The following is a 20435-nucleotide window of genomic DNA, read 5'->3' on the forward strand; positions in this document are numbered from 1 at the left end:
GTGATCAGTGTTGGGATTTACATCTGCTTCTGGGTGCATATAGGTTTTGTAAAATTGCTTGTTTTGGTCACTGCTCTGCAGGAGGGTTTAGGGGAGGTAGCCCTCTTAATCCCCTAAGTGACGGTGAAGCCGTGGAACTAGAGGACATGAAGTGAGGTTAAAAGGTGGGAGATATAAGAGTAATATTAGGAAAACGTGGTGGAGATGCTGGAGACAAAACACATGATGAAATTAAAAAAACACATGGGATAAACACAGAAGGATCCGTATATAGAAAGAGGATGGAATCAAAACAAAACAGGGCATAGAAGGGTGTAACCTGCACACCTCGGAAAGTAGACCTCTGGCTGCCTTGTTGGATAGACTAAGGGGTCCTTTTACAATGGTGCGCTGAAAAATGGCCTGTGGTAGTGTAGACTTGTATTTTGGGTGTGCGCAGAATCATTTTTCAGCGCACCTGTAAAACATGCCTTTTTAAAATATTTTTGCCAAAAATGGACGTGAGGCAAAATGAAAATTGCCGTGCGTCCATTTTGGGTCTGAGACCTTACCACCAGCCATTGACCTAGCGGTAAGGTCTCACACAGTAACCAGGCGGTAATGATCTACGTGCGTAGAATGATGATTAATGCCGATTACTGCCCGCACGTCAGAAAATAAAAATATTTTCCAGCATGCCTAGCGGATATGCATCAAAAATGAAATTACCACAAGGGCCAGGCGGTAACTCACAATTGACGTATGCGCCTACATGGCTTAGTAAAAGGGCCCCTGAATGGACCGTGTAGGTCTTTATCTGCTGTCATTTACTACGTTAGATATTTTTATGGCTGTTACTTGATTTTAGAATTTCTTTGTCCTTATCTGTGGTGTATACATTTTTTCCCTTTCCTTACTAGCCGTTAAGCCCATTAAAACGGGGGAGATTTGTAATTCTCACCTCCATGTCCAGCAAACCTCCTCTCTCCCCAGCCCTCCTGTATCCCCTGGCCTCCCCCCCCCCCCCCCCCCCCCCCCCCCGTCCACCAACCATCCTCTCTCCCCTGCCCTCCCCCCATATCCAGTAACCCTCCTCTTTCCCTTGGCCTCCCCGCCCTGTCCACCAACCCTGCTCTCTCCCCTGCCCTCCCCCCATGTCCAGCAACCCTCCTATCCTCCCCTCCCCTCCATCGATCCATGTCCAGCAGCCCTCCTGTCTCCCCTGGCCTCACCCCGTCCACCGACCCTCCTCTCTCCCCTGCCCTCCCCCCATATCCAACAACCCTCCTCTTTCCCTTGGCCTCCCCCCCATGTCCAGCTACCCTCCTCGCCACTGCTCCCTGCCCCCTCCGTGCCGGGCCCCCTGCACTGACATGAGAGCGCCTCGTGAGAGGCACTGTCATGTCAGTGCAGGGGGCCCAATACGGAGGGGGCAGGGAGCGACGACGTTGGGGATTGGGGGGAAGTGGAGGTTGGTGCCCTGGCGATGTTCCTTTCCTTCGTCTCCAGGCTCTCCAGCGGCAGCGGCAGGCCAGCAGCGTCCGTTTCCCTCTCTGTTCTGCCCTCTGACATCGTCACGTCTTGACGCAAGGGCAGGACAGAGAGGGAAGTCTCTACTGCGCATTTGTGGGTGAGTCGGTCACTTGTCTTTTATATGTTTGATGGGTTATGCTTGTACAGGTTGCCATGAAGTTATTGAGGATGTTAGTCAAGGACTTTGTCTAGCAATAAAAAATATTTTAGGTGCCTCGGCTCTAGGCCTCTTCATACTTACTGATCCCTCTGCCTACATGAGAGGGTGGCCAGCAAGAGAGTAAGTAGGATTACAATCAAACAAAGCTGATAACCTGGAAATATTGCTGTAATCTGTATTTAATTTTATTTCATTGTAATTAATATGTAGATACATGTTATTGCCACTGAGTTCTTTTTGTTTCTTAGCCAGAAAAAGCAACTGATCCAGCCTCCCAGTTGGTTCCATTCCTACAGAAATTTGCGGAGCCTAAAAGTAAAAAGCCATCTGTAAGCAGAGTTCATTATTTTAAATGTTGTTTTTTTTTACTTGCTGATGAATCCTGATCCATATTTACTTTGTCAAGGAAAGAAGACTTTCCTTTTTGCCTAAAGAATTGGGATTCAGTGTTTTTGATAAAGAATTGTGGTCACAGTGTTATTCCACTTGAATATGTGGAATTAAATGTCAAAAGATAAGTTGAAGGTGATGCCTTTTTTTATAGGACTAACAGAATATCTGTGACTAGATTTGGAGAGTTATTCTCTTTATCAAAATGTGAAGGATGACTGGTTTCCCTTTGCCTCTGCAGGTACTGAAGCTGGAACTGAAAGAGATTAGAGCACAGCAGGACCTTTTGTTCCGATTCATGAATTTTCTGAAACAGGAAGGAGCCGTGCACTTATTGCAGTTTTGTCTTTCAGTCGGTAAAGTAAAATGGTCATCAATTTGATATATATATATTTTTTTTTTTTTTTTTGTTAACAGTGCTTTCCCACTCATGGCAGGCACAATGCGGCTTACATGGGGCAATGGAGGGTTAAGTGACTTGCCCAGAGTCACAAGGAGCTGCCTGTGCCTGAAGTGGGAATCGAACTCAGTTCCTCAGGACCAAAGTCCACCACCCTAACCACTAGGCCACTCCTCCACTGTTGCTACTATTTGAGATTCTACATGGAATGTTGCTATTCCACTAGAAGTCGGCCCTTGCAGATCACCAATGTGGCCGCGCAGGCTTCTACATGGAATGTTGCTAGTGGAATAGCAACATTCCATATAGAATCTCCAATAGTATCTATTTTATTTTTGTTATATTTGTACCCTGTGCTTTCCCACTCATGGCAGGCTCAATGCGGCTTACATGGGGCAATGGAGGGTTAAGTGACTTGCCCAGAGTCACAAGGAGCTGCCTGTGCCTGAAGTGGGAATCCAACTCAGTTCCCCAGGACCAAAGTCCACCACCCTAACCACTAGGCCACTCCTCCACTGTTGCTACTATTTGAGATTCTACATGGAATGTTGCTATTCCACTAGAAGTCGGCCCTTGCAGATCACCAATGTGGCCGCGCAGGCTTCTACATGGAATGTTGCTAGTGGAATAGCAACATTCCATATAGAATCTCCAATAGTATCTATTTTATTTTTGTTATATTTGTACCCTGTGCTTTCCCACTCATGGCAGGCTCAATGCGGCTTACATGGGGCAATGGAGGGTTAAGTGACTTGCCCAGAGTCACAAGGAGCTGCCTGTGCCTGAAGTGGGAATCAAACTCAGTTCCTCAGGACCAAAGTCCACCACCCTAACCACTAGGCCACTCCTCCACTGTTGCTACTATTTGAGATTCTACATGGAATGTTGCTATTCCACTAGCAACATTCCATGTAGAAGTCAGCCCTTGCAGATCACCAATGTGGCCGTGCAGGCTTCTGCGAGTCTGACGTCCTGCACATACGTGCAGGACGTCAGACTCACAGAAACAGAAGCCTGCGCAGCCTTCTACATGGAATGTTGCTAGTGGAATAGCAACATTCCATGTAGAATCTCAAAGAGTAGCAACATTCCAGGTAGAATCTCCAATAGTAGCAACATTCCATGTAGAATCTCCAATAGTATCTATTTTATTTTTGTTACATTTGTACCCCGCGCTTTCCCACTCATGGCAGGCTCAATGCAGCTTACATGGGGCAATGGAGGGTTAAGTGACTTGCCCAGAGTCACAAGGAGCTGTCTGTGCCTGAAGTGGGAATCAAACTCAGTTCCTCAGTTCCCCAGGACCAAAGTCCGCCACCCTAACCGCTAGGCCACTCCTCCCCTGTTGCTACTATTTGAGATTCTACATGGAATGTTGCTATTCCACTAGAAGTCTGCCCTTGCAGATCACCAATGTGGCCGTGCAGGCTTCTGTGAGTCTGACGTCCTGCACATACGTGCAGGACGTCAGACTCACAGAAACAGAAGCCTGCACAGCCTTCTACATGGAATGTTGCTAGTGGAATAGCAACATTCCATGTAGAATCTCCAATAGTAGCAACATTCCATGTAGAATCTCCAATAGTATCTATTTTATTTTTGTTACATTTGTACCCTGCGCTTTCCCACTCATGGCAGGCTCAATGCAGCTTACATGGGGTAATGGAGGGTTAAGTGACTTGCCCAGAGTCACAAGGAGCTGCCTGTACCTGAAGTGGGAATCGAACTCAGTTCCCCAGGATCAAAGTCCACCACCCTAACCACTAGGCCACTCCTCCACTGTTGCTACTATTGGAGATTCTACATGGAATGTTGCTATTCCACTAGCAACATTCCATGTAGAAGTCGGCCCTTGCAGATCACCAATGTGGCTGCGCAGGCTTCTGCTTCTGTGAGTCTGACGTCCTGCATGTACGTGCAGGACGTCAGACTCACAGAAACAGAAGCCTGCGCAGCCTTCTACATGGAATGTTGCTAGTGGAATAGCAACATTCCATGTAGAATCTCCAATAGTAGCAACATTCCATGTAGAATCTCCAATAGTATCTATTTTATTTTTGTTACATTTGTACCCCGTGCTTTCCCACTCATGGCAGGCTCAATGCGGCTTACATGGGGCAATAGAGGGAGATAATTAACAGCTTTTTCTTACAGAATCTACAATATTTGTACCAGTTTGTTTGCCCATGTATAATGATAGAACCATATTCTGGACTTCTAATTTCATACTTTAACACTTTATGTGCACATGGGTTTGACGCTGTTAAGTAAGCCTGGAGGTCTGTGATGGTGGCTTTATATGTATAATTATTTCTGTGAGGGCCATTCCTCCTTTTTGCAGTATACAGCCTTGGCATACACAAGTACCTCGTGATTATGGAGGTGTGGAAGAGTAGCTTAATGGTTAGTGCAGTGGCCTGAGAACCGGGGGAAGTGGGTTTGATTTCTTCTGTTGCTCCTTGTGACTCTGGGCAAGTCACTTAACACTCAGTTGCCCCAGGTATAAAATAAGTACCTATATATAATACATAAACTGCTGTGATTTTAACCACAGAAAGGTGCGTTAAATACATACGTTTTGCCATATTGGGACAGATCGAAGGTCCGTGAAGCCCAGCATCCTGTTTCTAACAGTGGCCAATCCAGGTTACAAGTACCTGGCAAGATCTCAAAACAGTACAATACATTTTATGCTACTTATCCTAGAAATAAGCAGTGGATTTTCCCCAAGCCCATCTTAATAATGGCTTATGGACTTTTCTTTACGAAGCTATCCAAACCTTTTTAAACCCTGCTAAGCTAACTGCGTTTACCATATTCTCTGGCAACGAATTCCAGAGTTTGATTCACATTGAGTGAAAAAATATTTTCTCTGATTTGTTTTAAATTTACTACTTTGTAGCTTCATTGCATGCCCCCTAGTCCTGGTGTTTTTGGAAAGAGTAAGCAAGCGATTCATGTCTACCCGTTCCACTTCACTCATTAGGTTACAGACCTCTATCATATCTCCCCTCAGCCGTCTGTTCTCCAAACTGAAGAGCCCTAGTAGCTTAAGCATTTCGTCATAGGGAACTTATCCCATCCCCTTTATCATTTTTGTCGCCCTTTTCTGTACTTTTTCTAATTCCACTGTATCTTTTTTGAGATACGGTGACTAGAATTGCACACAGTATTCAAGGTGTGGTCGCACCATGGAATAGTACAATGGCATTATAATGTCCTCATTTTTGTTTTCCATTCCTTTTCTAATAATACCTAATATTCTATTTGCTTTCTTAGCTGCCGCTGCACACTGAGCAGAGGGTTTCAACATATCATCAACGATGACACCTAGATCCCTTTCCTGGTTGGTGACTCCTAATGGGAACCTACTGTAGTTCGGATTCCTCTTTCCCACATGCATCACTTTGCACTTGTTCACATTAAATGTCATCTGCCATTTGGATGCCCAGTCTCGTAAGGTCCTCTTGTAATTTTTCACAATCCTCTTGCGATTTAACAATTTTGAATAACTTTTTGTCATCATAGTATCATAATAACATAGTAAATGACGGCAGATAAAGACCTGAATGGTCCATCCAGTCTGCCCAACAAGATAAACTCATTTTACATGGTATGTGATACTTTATACCCGAGTTTGATTTGTCCTCGGGGCACAGACTGTAAAGGTTGCCTAGCACTGTTCCTGTACTAAACGTTCTGACGCTAACGTCGCATCCCCTTAAAATTTACACTCCAGCCCATCCATATCTATTCAGCCACGATCAGGGCGCAGACCGTAGAAGTCCGCCCAGCATTGGTTTTACTCTCCAATTACCGGCATTGCCACCCAATCTCCGCTAAGGTTCCATAGATCCATTCCTTCTAAACAGGATTCCTTTGTGTTTATCCCACGCATGTTTGAATTCTATTACCGTTTTCATCTCCACCACCTTCTGCGGGAGGACATTCCACGTATCTACCACCCTCTCCGTGAAATAATACTTTCTGACATTACTCCTGAGTCTTACCCCCTTCAACAACTTTAATTACCTCACTCCCATCTCTAGATCATTTATAAAAACGTTAAGTGATAAAAAGCAGTGGTCCCAGCACAGACCCCACTGTCTACCCTTTTCTATTGAGAATACTGACCATTTAAGCGTACTCTGTTTTCTATCTTTTAGTTTTTAATCCACATTAGAACACAGCTCCTATCCCATGACTGTTCAATTTCCTCGGTAGTCTTTCATGGGGTACAATAAGGATACACAGTATCAATCGTCTCACCTTTATCCACGTTCACCCCTTCAGAGAAATGTAGTAGATTGGTGAGGCAAGATTTCCCTTCACTAAATCCTTGTTGATTTTGTCTCATTAATCCATGCTTTTGAATATGCTCTGTAATTTTGTTCTTTATAATAGTCTCTACCATTTTGCCTGGCACCAACGTCAGGGTCACCGGTCTATAATTTCCCGGATCACTGGTGGAACCTTTTTTAAAAATCGGCATTACATTGACCACCCTTCAATCTTCCTGTACCATGCTTGATTTTAAAGATAAATTACATATTAGTAACAATAGTTCTGCAGGTTCATTTTTCAATTCTGTCAGTACTCTGGGATGAATACCATCCGGCCCGAGTAATTTGCTACTCTTCAATTTGTCAAATTGCCCGTTTGTATCTTCCAGATTTATAGAGGTTTCATTCAGTTTCTTTGACTCATCAACTTTGAATTCTATTTCTGACATCGGTATCGCTCCCAAATGTTCCTCAGTGAAGACTGAAGCAAAAAATTCATTTGAAAGATACCTTGTTCCAAACCATGCTCTTGACTGTCAGCCTTCCCCCAGTGGTATATCAAATCCATCCCTTTTCCTTTTCTTGGTTTGTACATCAGTTTTTCAAGAGGCGTGGAGGAGTGGCCTAGTGGTTAGGGTGGTGGACTTTGGTCCTGGGGAACTGAGGAACTGAGTTCGATTCCCACTTCAAGCACAGGCAGCTCCTTGTGACTCTGGGCAAGTCACTTAACCCTCCATTGCCCCATGTAAGCCGCATTGAGCCTGCCATGAGTGGGAAAGCGCGGGGTACAAATGTAATTTTAAAAAAAAGATACTTAAGAAGCCAGTTTACAGTTTCTAATCTTTATGGGAATTGCAAGCTGAGTGGTAGTTTGTATTTTTTTTTTTTTCATTTGAAATTTTTCTTGAGATTTTTCAACAAAGAACCCCAAATTCTACCCCCAATACACAATCAAATAGTAACTGAAAATACATCAATACCCCATTTCCCCTCTTCTGTCAGTGAAGTGTTCTTCAAATATAAGTCCAACGCCAACTAAAACATATCCCTTAATAGTGAAATTCCTCCCATTGTCCATTATCGATCGTCAGCAGCAAACATAGATACTAAATTGAAATGACAAGTGAAAGTAATGGCATATATTTCTCCAACAAGAGACAGCCATAAACAATAGTAAAACCATAGTAAATCAAGCTAACTGTACAAGGATTACCTGGGTCATCAGAAACTGTTTGTCCAACTGACTGCCCAGGTTCATACCAAAGAAGAAAAGGTTTCCAAGCTCTTTCAAATTTAGGGCTTCTTTTATAAAACTGTGCTAGCAATTCCCACGCGGTGAATGAGAGGAAGCCCATATGAGTTGAATGAGCTTTCTCTCATTTGCTGCACAGGAATTGCTAGTTCTGCTTTGTAAAAGAGGCCCTTAGTTCTGTGTCCCCTTTTCTTCATTGTTAAATCACTAAGGGTCCCTTTTACTAAGCCGCGTAAGCGTCTACGCGCGCCCAACGCGCGTCAAAATTGAGTTACCGCCCGACTACTGCGTGGCTCTTGCGGTAATTTCAGTTTTGGCCCGTGTCCGATACGCGCATCTGAAAAAAAAAATTTGTTTTCGGACTTGCGTAACTCACACCAAGTGGCATTTGACACACGTAGGTCATTACCGCCCAGATTCTAGGTCAATGGTTGGCCCTAAGGTCTCCTACCCAAAACGGGTGAGTGGCAATTTTGATTTTGCCGCACATCCATTTTTGGCAAAAAAAAAAAAAAAAAAAGTCTTTTTCACAGGCGTGCTGAAAATGGATTGGCGTGTGCCCAAAACCCACGCTTACACTACCGCAAGCCATTTTTCAGCATGCCTTTTTAAAAGGACCCTTAAGGTAATTCTCCTGCCACAAATGAGGCCTCAAACATGACTCGGATGAAACCTTCTCCGTATTCCACATTCTCGCCACTTCTTTCCTCAGTACCGCTATGAAGGGGAAGTATCTAGCAGGATGTGGCCTGGGCAATACTGGTCTGTTTGACTTCATTTGAACTGGTTGTCATGTGTTTTTAAAATTGTTTTCTATAATTGTGTTGAATAAACGTATGTTTGAGAGTCCCTACTAATTGTGTTCCTTTATTGCTTTCATTATAGTACTTACTTTAGTAGCATTGATCCTTTGGGTATAGTTTATTAGCATCTGAGCTATGAGAAAAAAGGAACCTTTTTTTTTCGCAGGAGTTCCTTCAAGCCTGTATCTAAAACATCTTTTCTTTCCATTCCCAGAGGAATTCAATGACAGAATTTTGCAGCCAGAGTTAACTGAGGAAGAAATGATACCTCTCCACGAAGAAGTAAAGAAAATCTTCCAGACTTACTGTCTAGATGAAAGCATTGACAAAATACGATTTGATCCTTTCATTGTGGAAGAGATTGAAAGAAGTAAGTATCTGCTTTAAAAAAAAAAAAAAACAAACATTTTGATAATGGATCAGGTTAACTTTTTTTTATTAAGGTAGTGTTAAAAAGAAAATTGAAAATGATTGTGAATGCTCAGCAAATAATATCGTTTGATCTCATATTTCCTTGCAACAGATTAAAGGCCCTGTTTACTAAGGTGCGCTAGCGTTTTTAGCACATGCACAAAATTAGCATGCGCTGTGTAGGCGCTACCCCAGCTGTAAAGGTCTCAAGTACAAAACTTATTATGGATCCAATTTCTCCTTCCTGGGCAGCCAACTCTGGAACGCTCTCCCTAGACCTATCCGAGCAATCCATGACCACCTACCATTTAGAAAAGCACTAAAATCCCATCTATTCAAACAAGCCTACCCAAAAGACCCTGATTAATCTCTTGAACCCATCTACCTTACATATACTGAAGAGAAAACGACATTGACCCAGAATCTATCTCCCACCTTACCCTCCTCTCTCTATCACCTGTCTCTACCTACCTACCCATCCATTTACTACCCATCCATCCTTCTATTATGTTATACTTAATGTCCTACTTTACATAACAAAATTCTGTGTTACCTATTACTACGTAAGCCACATTGAGCCTGCTTTTAGTGGGAAAGTGCGGGATACAAGTATAATAAAATAAATAAATAAATAGAAATATTGTGGGCGCCTACACAGTTAGCGCACACTAAAAGCTAATGTGTATGTAAGTAGTGATACAAGAAAACATTTAAGAAAATATATATTTTATTGAAATTTTGCATAATAACAGGAGCAAAGGATATCAAAAGTAAATACCTAATAAAATTTTTAGGGGGGGATTATGGGAGGAGGAGTCCAGAATAGCATTTGCAGATGGACACACAGTTTTGAGTTACAATTAGCCCGATAGGTTTCTAACTTACTGGCCTCCTGTATGCTATTGGGCAGTGGAGAGAGAATTTGAGGACGCTGCAAAATTGTCCTTCCAGTTCCAGGCCGCTCCTGCCAATGTTGTAGTAGATGTTGGAGGCTTTAGAAGTTTGGATGACTGAAGAGAGGGTTGTGGCCTCGCTGGGGTCCATGGGACTTCTGCAGACCAAAATATGGATGAGGTATACCTCAGCCCATTGCAGGAGAATCGATGTGCTGACGCTAGCAGACCAGAATGTTGTTCCATTGAGTACTATGAGAGGATTCTTTTTTTGATCCACTGTGTGTACCTGGTGTTCTCCATTGAGTACTATCACTGAGGGGGCTGTACTACAGTGTCCTCCCCATGGGGACTGGAAGATTTGCAAACTGGATTACAGTATTGAGCTGGTGTTAATTTGAATGAAGGGTCAATGAAGAGAGGTTGTTTTCATTCTTGGTATCAGTCTGATGAGAAAATAGGCAGTTGTGACTATGGAGTCACTTTGGGAAGCCTTCAATGTTCTAGACTATTATGTTTTGCTTTGAAGTTTAAGGAAGGCTTGGATACTTTAGCGGGGTTAGTGAAAGAGATAAAGAATTACTATCTTGTAAACTGGAGTACTTCAACAGTTAGACTAGGTGGAATGATTTTTAGCACTTTTCTGGCAAAATTGTTTCAAGCAGTTTCCAACATGTAACAGTAATACAAAATTGGTACATGATACAATTCCAGAGCCGGTGGTGGGAGGCGGGGCTAGTGCTGGGCAGACTTATACGGTCTGTGCCCTGAAGAGCACAGGTACAAATCAAAGTAGGGTATACACAAAAAGCAGCAAATATGAGTTTATCTTGTTGGGCAGACTGGATGGACCGTGCAGGTCTTTTTCTGCCGTCATCTACTATGTTACTATCCACCTTATAATTGAAAGAGAAAAACGCCTAGATTTCGACCCAAATCGGGAGATAGACGTTTATCTCACAAAAACCAATAAATCGGTATAATGGAAAGCCGATTTTGGACGTTTTCAACTGCACTCCATCGCGGAAGTGTACAAAGTTGACAGGGGCGTGTCGGAGGCGTGGCGAAGGTGGAACTGGGGCGTGGTTATCGGCCGAGGAGAGATGGACGCCTTTCGCTGATAATGGAAAAAAAGTATGCGTTTGTAGCTAGAATTTAGGGCACCTTTCCTGGACCCTGTTTTTTCCACGAATAAGGCCCCAAAAAGTGCCCTAAATGACCAGATTACCCCCAGAGGCAATCGGGGATGACCTCCCCTGACTCCCCCAGTGGTCACTAACCCCCTCCCACCACAAAAAATGATGTTTCACAACTTTCTATTTTCACCCTCAAATGTCATACCCACCTCCCTGGCAGCAGTATGCAGGTCACTGGAGCAGTTATTAGGGGGTGCAGTGGACTTCAGGCAGGTGGACCCAGGCCCATCCCCCCCCCACCTGTTACACTTGTGCTGGTAAATGGGAGCCCTCCAAACCGCCCCCCAAACCCACTGTACCCACATGTAGGTGCCCCCCTTCACCCCTTTGGGCTATAGTAATGGTGTAGACTTGTGGGCAGTGGGTTTTGAGGGGGATTTGGGGGGGCTCAACACACAAGGGAAGGGTGCTATGCACCTGGGAGCTCTTTTACCTTTTTTTTTTGTTTTTGTAAAAGTGCCCCCTAGGGTGCCCGGTTGGTGTCCTGGCATGTGAGGGGGACCAGTGCACTACGAATCCTGGCCCCTCCCACGAACAAATGCCTTGGATTTATTCGTTTTTGAGCTGGGCGCTTTCATTTTCCATTATCGCTGAAAAACAAAAACGCCCAGCTCACAAATTGTCGAATAAAACATGGACGTCTATTTTTTTCGAAAATACGGTTCGGTCCGCCCCTTCACGGACCCGTTCTCGGAGATAAACGCCCATGGAGATAGACGTTTTCATTCAATTATGCCCCTCCACGTATACAATTCATAATTAAAACAAAATATAGACTCCCATATGACAGTATAAGGTCATCACTGTATACCAATGTACAGTTCTAAAAATTCATTACACTGTTTCAGATTTTTAAAATTCTGTCTAAAAAAACATAATTCAAAATATACTAGAGTTTTCTCTACAATATACTCTGACTTTCAAAGTGAAAGAACAGTTATAGAAATATTAAAAAAAAATGTAGAATAAGAAACAAAGTATGGATTGCACAAGTCATCACACACTTTATCATAAGAAACCCAAATTGGTTCCATTTCCAAAATCTGCCGTAACAAGGCCTGTAATAAAGTTGTTACAAGAAATTCTACCCACTTCTCCAGCAATTAATATGTTAGAAGAAATGATTTATTTTGGGGAAAATAGCTCGAGAGCAACTCGCTACTGTTTATAATTTAAGAGCAAGCGCTGTATTTATAAGTTTTAGGATATTAATTTCTCCACCAATCACCAAAGGTGATAATTGCAATAAATTAAATATATTAAGTATATATATATTCAGAACACAAAGAGACCATATTTTTAGCTTCAAAAAGATTGATTTAATATACAATTGCACACGAGAGGTAGGTTTTAAGAGGAATCTTTACAGGTAATCTGTGCATAAAAATAGAACAAAGTAGCAGGTCTAGATCAAAAGTTATGTTACTTACAAGTCCTTGTTACACAGTATGAACAGCATTAGGTAAGCACATGTTTTAGGAGCAAGGCATCAGCGGACCCCAAAGAGAGCAGCAGTTTCCAAGAGAGGCAGGTTTCCAGAGGAGGCAGGTCCCAAGAGAGGCAGGTTCCAAGAGGAGCAGGTTCCAAGAGCGGCAGGTCCCAAGAGGGAGAGCTGGGCTGTTTCCAGGCCTTTTATAATGTTAGCAGAGAAGCATGGTGTGTGCATGTCTTGGATATTTTGCAAGGCATTATGGTTAATGTAGTCTGTTCACATGACCACATTATAAGTCCTTCCTTTCTGCACATGTCTGGAAGCTGATGGGAGGGGCAGGTATACCTTTGACAAGCAAATGTCCTGTTTATGGTCTCCCCTCTAAAGTCTTTGTCTTCAATGGGTTCTCCAGACTCTGTGTCTCCTGGGTCTTTGGTTTTCAGAGATGTCCTGATGAGCGTCCAGGTACCCACCTTAGTCATGCTTTTGTTCAGTTCTTTTAGGTGGGAGGGCCGAGGAAGCTCTTTTGTGTTTGTTAAGTGTGTGTAGTTAACTTATTCCTGCTCTCAGAAGCTCCCAGAAAAAGGAATGGAGAGAGAGAGGCTTGAAATAAAACTATTCTCTCTGCTGCTGTGTCAAATATATATTTTTAAAAGATACACAAATATATTGGTGTATATATAACCCAGCAAATATGCTACATATTTCAGTAATAAACTGATACCATTACAAAGTGAAATAGTCTACTTATATAGTTGTGTTGATGCAGATACTCCTAAATAAAGAACAAAACTGTTTCTATTGCAAAGGTCATTTGAAACAAAGAGGAAGGAATTTTGGATTTAGCTCATACGTTAGGGTTATGGTTTACAGTTTTGGTTTATCAGTTCTTGATGTGCTGCTTTTCAATTGGGGAAATCAAAGCAGTTTACAATGAATCCAAAGAAAAAGGAAAGGAACTAAAAACCTTTGAGAGAAAAGCAAAAGAGGAGGGGAAAGGAAAGAGGAAAAGAGCCAACAGCATACTGCCAAACCCCCGTACCTGGTCACCTATCCAGGGAAGGCAGAAGTAAATGAGTTTTAGGGCCACTCGAAACTTCTTTTAGGAGAGATCCTCATGAAGGGAGGACAGAAGTGAATTCCAGAGAGGGCTGAATGACGAGTAAAGTTCCTCATGAGAAACTCTTGAGAAAACTAGTCTCACGGGATAGGAAGCAATGTTCTGGTGTGGATTAGAAATTGGTTATTGGACAGAAAACAGAGGGTAGGTTTAAATGGTCATTTCAATGGAGGAGGATGAACAGTGGCGTGCCGCAGGGATCTGTACTGGGACTGGTGCTATTTAACATATTTATAAATTATATGAAAATTGGAATGAAGAGTGAAGCAATTACATTTGCAGATGACACAAAACTATTGAAGGTTGTTAAAACATGTGCAGACTGTGAAATGTTTCAGGAAGACCTTAGGAAATTGGAAGACGGTAGCGGAATTCAAGCATGCGTGGGATAAACATAAAGGAATCCTGTGCAGAAGGAATGGATCCTCAGAAGCTTAGCTGAGATTGGGAGGCGGGGCTTGTGTTTGGGTGGTGGGGCTAGTTCTGGGCAAGACTTCTACGGTCTGTGTCCTGAAAATGGCAGATACAAATCAAGGTAAGGTGTACACAAGAAGTAGCACATATGAGTTTATCTTGTTGGGCAGACTAGATGGACCGTGCAGGTCTTTTTCTGCCGTCATCTACTATGTTACACTCCAAGTGAGAAGAAACGAAAGGAATGGAGAGGCAGCGAGTAGCAGAGTTTAGGTAGCCGGAGGGGACATATGGGAAGATCAAAAGAAGAAGGAGTCCCTTGATAGTCAGAATCTTGCATTTGATATTGAATGGGCTCAGGAGCCAGAGATACTTAATGAGAAGAGGAATTGATCTTAAGGCAGATTACATTTGGGTACAGTAGTAGTTTCCCCAGGGGCCTCACAATATGTTTGCACCTGAAGCACTAGAGTTAAGTGACTTGCCCAAGATTGCAAGGAGCTACAGTAGGATTTGAACCTGGTTTCCTGATTCTCAGCGTGCTGTTCTGACCACACCTAAGTCTAAACGTATCAGACATGGAGCTGTAGGATAAAGTTATTCTGAGGTGCAGAGAGAGAAATGTATAAAAAATGTGTGTGTGTGAATATCCCTTGGGGCACTGGTCCATCGTTGTAAAGTGGAAAGTGTTTGACCTCATCAGGACACTGCTTCAATTGGACCATGTCTCCAAAATCAACAGCCATAGATTAAAGAAACTGCTGAGGAAGGTCACTGATGGGCTGATGATTGTAAGCAAACACGGGCACTAGAGGCCAATAGCGCCATACTGGCGAATGTGTTTTCACCTGCCTGATGATCAGAGCCTGTGAGCACGTGTAATAACGTGCTTGCCAGCTCTGAACGCAAATCGCATGCAAATGCATGCAGACAAGTGTCTCCCGCATTCATCCCTCATGATCAGCCATATTTCCAGAGGCTGCAGAGCCAGAGACTACTTGGCTGTCCTGTTGCTCCACACCCTCACCACCATAGGCTGCTGACTCCAGTTCACCCCTTTGGGCTTGCCGCACATCTTCTGAAACCGGCGCTGATATCGCCAGCACTTCCAGGTGTAACTGCAGGGCTGGCCACAACTCACTGGAAACACTTCCAGGGCCCTCCAATTTGTACTTTGAAAATGCTAGCAGCGAACCTGTACGAGGGGTGTGGTGTGGGGGGGGGGGGGGAAGGTCCTCCAGGGCTCAGCGAGACATTGTTGTCCAAGCCAGGCTCTTTCTCCAGCCTGGCAGTGGATACACCCAAAGCTGCAGGGATGGTAAAAGATGTCATTACCGTTTGACAAGGAGATGAAGTCACAGAAACAGCTGGAGCGAAAACACTCTGTATCCTTCTTCTCTTTGGCATAGAAAATCGAAGAATTAGGTAGGTAATCAGAGAAAAACACACCAAGGAAGAGAGAGAATTCGGCTATACATCCTGCTGAAACACCATCTTGGTTCCCTGGTAATCTTTTTTTTTTTTTTTTTCTTTCTTTTATCTTTTTAGTTGCTACTTAACAAAACCAGTGTGTCTCCTTTTTCTTTAACCTTTTTTTTTTTTTTTTTTACTTTCCTAGTAAAAAAAAAATTTATAATCTCCTTCAGTTTTTACTTTCTGCTGTTCCGTTTCCCTAGATTTTTGCACCCATCTGATGATTTTCTTGAATTAGTCCCCCATGTTGACAAGTTAGTTTTTCTGAACTCAAGGACTTAACACCACCTTTGCTTTAACAATCAATAAAATAGTCAATCTAAACAATATGAGGAAGAGATATATCAGATGCCTAAAGATAAATTCACTCCAGTATCTCTTTATTCAAGTTTTTTTTTTTTAATATCTTTATTGTGTCATAAAAAGCATTAAGAACATAACAATTGAACAACTCCTCTACCCCTCAGGTCTTCCCCATCAGCCTGTTTTAATTTTATTTATTTTGGTTTGCTATTTAATTTTAGGGGGGTATAAAAGAGAGTACAGTAAAGGCTATAACTACAGCCGAGCAAGACTTCCAGTGAGTCTAGCCACGAAGCGGCCCACTTTAAGCTCTAGACATCCTGTAGTACTCTCTTAATTATAGCCCCTAATATCTACCCAGTGAGTAAACTTAAATTTTAGTGTCCCACAAAAGGTTGTGATATAAATAGCCTACTGGAACTATATCAAAATTTTGTCCATAAGCATCCGTATAAAGTTCAGACCCTTTAAAGTCCTCGGGGGGGAAAATCTTTCCCCAAAGTCTTAATGCAAAAACTATTTCAGTGTTGGCAGTATAGCTGACACTGCACTTTGCAGCGGAAAATAAAGAAGAGACAGAAGCAAAACTTAGCTTTCCGACTTTGTTGCTGTTTTACTGTCCATTCCCAACGGCCAACAGAAATTCCTGTTTCAAACCTTTCCTCAGGGATGCCAGTGCAATTCTCTCAACGGGTCTTCCAAATTTCAAGATACGGATGCTTATGGACAACATTTTGTTATATTTCTAGTAGACTGTTTATATCACAGCTTTTTATGGGACACTAAAATTTAGTTTACTCACTGGGAAGATATTAGGGGCTATAATTAAGAGAGTACTATATGATGTACTTAAAGTGGGCCACTTTGTGGCTAGACTCACTGAAAGTCTTGCTCGGCTGTAGGTATTGCCTATACTGAACTCTCTTTTATGCCCCCCAAAATTAAATATCAAAGCAAAATAAATAAAATTAAAAATAAACTTGATTAAAGAGATACTGGAGTGAATTTATCCTTAGGCATCTGATATATCTCTTCTTCATATTGTTTGGATTGACTATTTTTTTGACATTGAAATTAAATAGTCTCTCTACTACTACTACTACTATTACTATAAATCATTTCTATAGCGCTACCAGTCGTACGCAGCGCTTTACAAGTGAACATGAAGAAAGACAGTCCCTGCTCAAAAGAGCTTGCAGTCTAAATCAGGACAGACAGGACCAATAAGGATAAGGGTAGGAAAGACAGAAGGACACATAGCAATGATTCTAAATGGAATGTTGCTACTATTGGAGATTCTGTTGCTGCTATTTGAGATTCTACATGGAATGTTAATGTTGCTATTCCACTAGCAACATTCCATGTAGAAGCCTGCCCTTGCAGATCAGCAACGCGGCCGCGCAGGCTTCTGTTTCTGTGAGTCTGACGTCCTGCACATACGTGCAGGACGTCAGACTCACAGAAACAGAAGCCTGCGCAGCCGCATTGCTGATCTGCAAGGGCAGGCTTCTACTACTACTACTAATATAAATCATTTCTATAGCGCTACCAGTCGTACGCAGCGCTTTACAAGTGAACATGAAGAAAGACAGTCCCTGCTCAAAAGAGCTTACAGTCTAAATCAGGACAAACAGGATCAATAAGGATAAGGGTAGGACAGACAGAAGGACACATAGAAATGATTCTAAATGGAATGTTGCTACTATTGGAGATTCTGTTGCTGCTATTTGAGATTCTACATGGAATGTTAATGTTGCTATTCCACTAGCAACATTCCATGTAGAAGCCTGCCCTTGCAGATCAGCAACGCGGCCGCGCAGGCTACTGTTTCTGTGAGTCTGACGTCCTGCACGTACGTGCAGGACGTCAGACTCACAGAAACAGAAGCCTGCGCGGCCGCGTTGCTGATCTGCAAGGGCAGGCTTCTACTACTACTACTATAAATCATTTCTATAGCGCTACCAGTCGTACGCAGCGCTTTACAATTGAACATGAAGAAAGACAGTCTCTGCTCAAAAGAGCTTACAATCTAAATCAGGACAAACAGACAGGATCAATAAGGATAAGGGAAGGACAGACAGAAGGACACAAGGATAAGATAAAAGTGACAAGTCAGGAGTCGAAAGCAGCATCAAACAGGTAGGCCTTTAGCCCGGATTTGAAGGCAGCCAGGGATGGAGCTAGACGTAATGGCTCAGGAAGCCTATTCCAGGCATAAGGTGCGGTGAGATAGAAGGAGCGGAGTCTGGAGTTAGCGATGGAGGGATTAATTTAAGTTGTATTAACAATCAACGAGACAATCCCATGTCTTCCAAAAAAAACATTCTGGTAGAAAAATGAATAGTATGAGTTCTTCCAAACAGAATCTTGGGAGAGGAAAATGTCTAGAGACTAGGATACTGTCATATTTTTGCACATTGTCATGATTCCTGGAATCTGTTTAAAAATTGGCACCTGCCTATTTTGTTGTACAGATAGCTTTTGCAATTTAATGTAAAACTATGGTTGTAGATGCTGTGACATACCCGACAGTAACTCCTGTTATCTTTTATAGTTGCAGAAGGTCCATACAGTGATGTGGTAAAACTTCAGACCATGCGGTGCCTGTTCGAAGCATATGAATATGTCCTTTCTCTCCTGGAGAATGTGTTCACCCCTATGTTTTCTCACAGTGACGAGGTGAGTTGCCAGAGGAAATGAGATGAAAGGGGTGTGGTTACCTTGAATAAAAACCTTTCAATTGACTTTTTTTAAACATTTTGTTCAGGAAGCGGTAAGGATTTATCTGCTGTAAGAAGAAATGCCTAAGTTGAGCTGAATAGAATATTTAGGTAGACTTGATATACTGCCTTAGCCTGACGGGTAGATCTAGGCGGTGTACAATAAAAATTAAAAGAAGAAAAGAACTTCAATAATTTTGACAGGAAAGAATACACATTCATTCTGTTAAATATATTAGGAAGAAAGGAAAGATTAAGGGAAAGGAAAAGCTGAACGTTTAAAGAGAAGTATAATCTTGCACAGTGGAGTCCACAAAAGCAGATGCTTCTTAGATATACTTTTCACAGCAGAACATTTCCTGCTCCTTTGGGCTTCCAAATCTACACCATGATACTTCCTTTACAAATAGCTGGTGATTCCCTTTTCTATATTCTTTCCAGCTAATTTAGATCAATCGCTGTAGTAACAATACTTGGAGCTCTGTTATCATGGCCCCTAAATTCGGTGACTGGGTATGCCACCACTGTGGATAATACAAAAGTCCCCTGTCAGGATAAGCTTGGAAACCGTGACATAGCCTAAAAATTTGTTATGGATTGGATACAAAAGAAAATTATTGGTTAGTGATGGTTGCTTGTGCAGATTTTATTTAAATCTTTTATTTCAAGCCATATCACTGTTGGTGCTCAAGGAGTGATAAGTGTAGATGAACCAATATAGATTAACAAAGAAAGACAAACTTAACGGGATCTGGACATAATCCAGAAAAGTTGCTGAGGATCAGGCGTAAAATCAGCAAGCTACTTGGGCGAGAGCTGAAGTTTAGACTTGTGTGCATGTGTTTGTGTAATACATGGATTGACACATATTTGTGATTAAAAAAAAAAATAGCCGCGTTAAGATCCTCATGGACAGAATCGTGAGGTAATATACCCAAGAAGGCATGGGTAGCAGGACCTTGTACTCTCAGAAGATTTTTTAATAACGCCAATAGAAAGAAATATAAAGTGGGTTTCACTCAACTATAGTTTTTAGTGGTACATAATGCCCTCCCGCAGGAGGTGGAGATGAAAACAGTAACAGAATTCAAAAATGTTTGGGACAGCACAAAGGAGAATCCTGTATGGAAAGAGAATGGAACCAAATGAACTTAGCAATGCTTAGCAACTCCAGTAATTGGGAAACAAAGCCATTGTTGGGCACTCTTCTACGGTCTGTGCTCTGATCATGGCTGGACAGATCTGGTTGGGCTGGAGGGGGAATTTGATTACAGTTTCAGTAGTTTGGGATCAAGGCCAGTGCCGGACAGACTTCTACGGTGTGTGTCCTTAAAATGGCAAAGACAAGATCAAGTTTACATATGTAGTATCACATCATACCTTATGCTATGAGTTATCTTGTTGGGCAAACTGGATAGACTGTACAGGTCTTTATCTGCTGTCATCTACCACGTTACATTGACTTGATATGGCTGTGTTTTGGTGGTGATGCCTGTGTCAGGAGTCACACAATCCTAAGATAATGTCACAGATATATGTAGTGAGTTTCTATTTGTAGAAACTCGCTATTTGGAGTGGAGGAATGGCCTAGTGGTTAGGATGGTGGACTTTGGTCCTGGGGAACTGAGGAACTGAGTTCGATTCCCACTTCAGGCACAGGCAGCTCCTTGTGA

The 20435-nt window shown here is 42.5% G+C and overlaps 2 protein-coding genes across 6 annotated transcripts in view; one reads left to right on the forward strand and one right to left on the reverse strand.

The window, feature by feature from the left end:
• NT5E (5'-nucleotidase ecto) overlaps positions 1-20435 on the reverse strand; it is a 502044-nt gene that overhangs the window by 96730 nt on the left and 384879 nt on the right. The gene's annotated exons all lie outside the window — the stretch shown is intronic.
• The window catches only part of LOC115467289 (sorting nexin-14), a 193165-nt gene that overhangs the window by 63827 nt on the left and 108903 nt on the right, over positions 1-20435 (forward strand). For all 5 annotated transcript variants that reach the window (XM_030199131.1, XM_030199130.1, XM_030199133.1 and 2 more), the window contains 4 exons: positions 1921-2001; positions 2304-2418; positions 9015-9170; positions 18597-18721. In XM_030199131.1, coding sequence (XP_030054991.1) covers positions 1921-2001; positions 2304-2418; positions 9015-9170; positions 18597-18721 — 477 coding nt within the window. The remainder of the gene's footprint in view (positions 1-1920; positions 2002-2303; positions 2419-9014; positions 9171-18596; positions 18722-20435) is intronic.

The sequence above is a fragment of the Microcaecilia unicolor genome, chromosome 3 (genome assembly GCF_901765095.1).
Source record: "Microcaecilia unicolor chromosome 3, aMicUni1.1, whole genome shotgun sequence".
Lineage (NCBI taxonomy): Eukaryota > Metazoa > Chordata > Amphibia > Gymnophiona > Siphonopidae > Microcaecilia > Microcaecilia unicolor.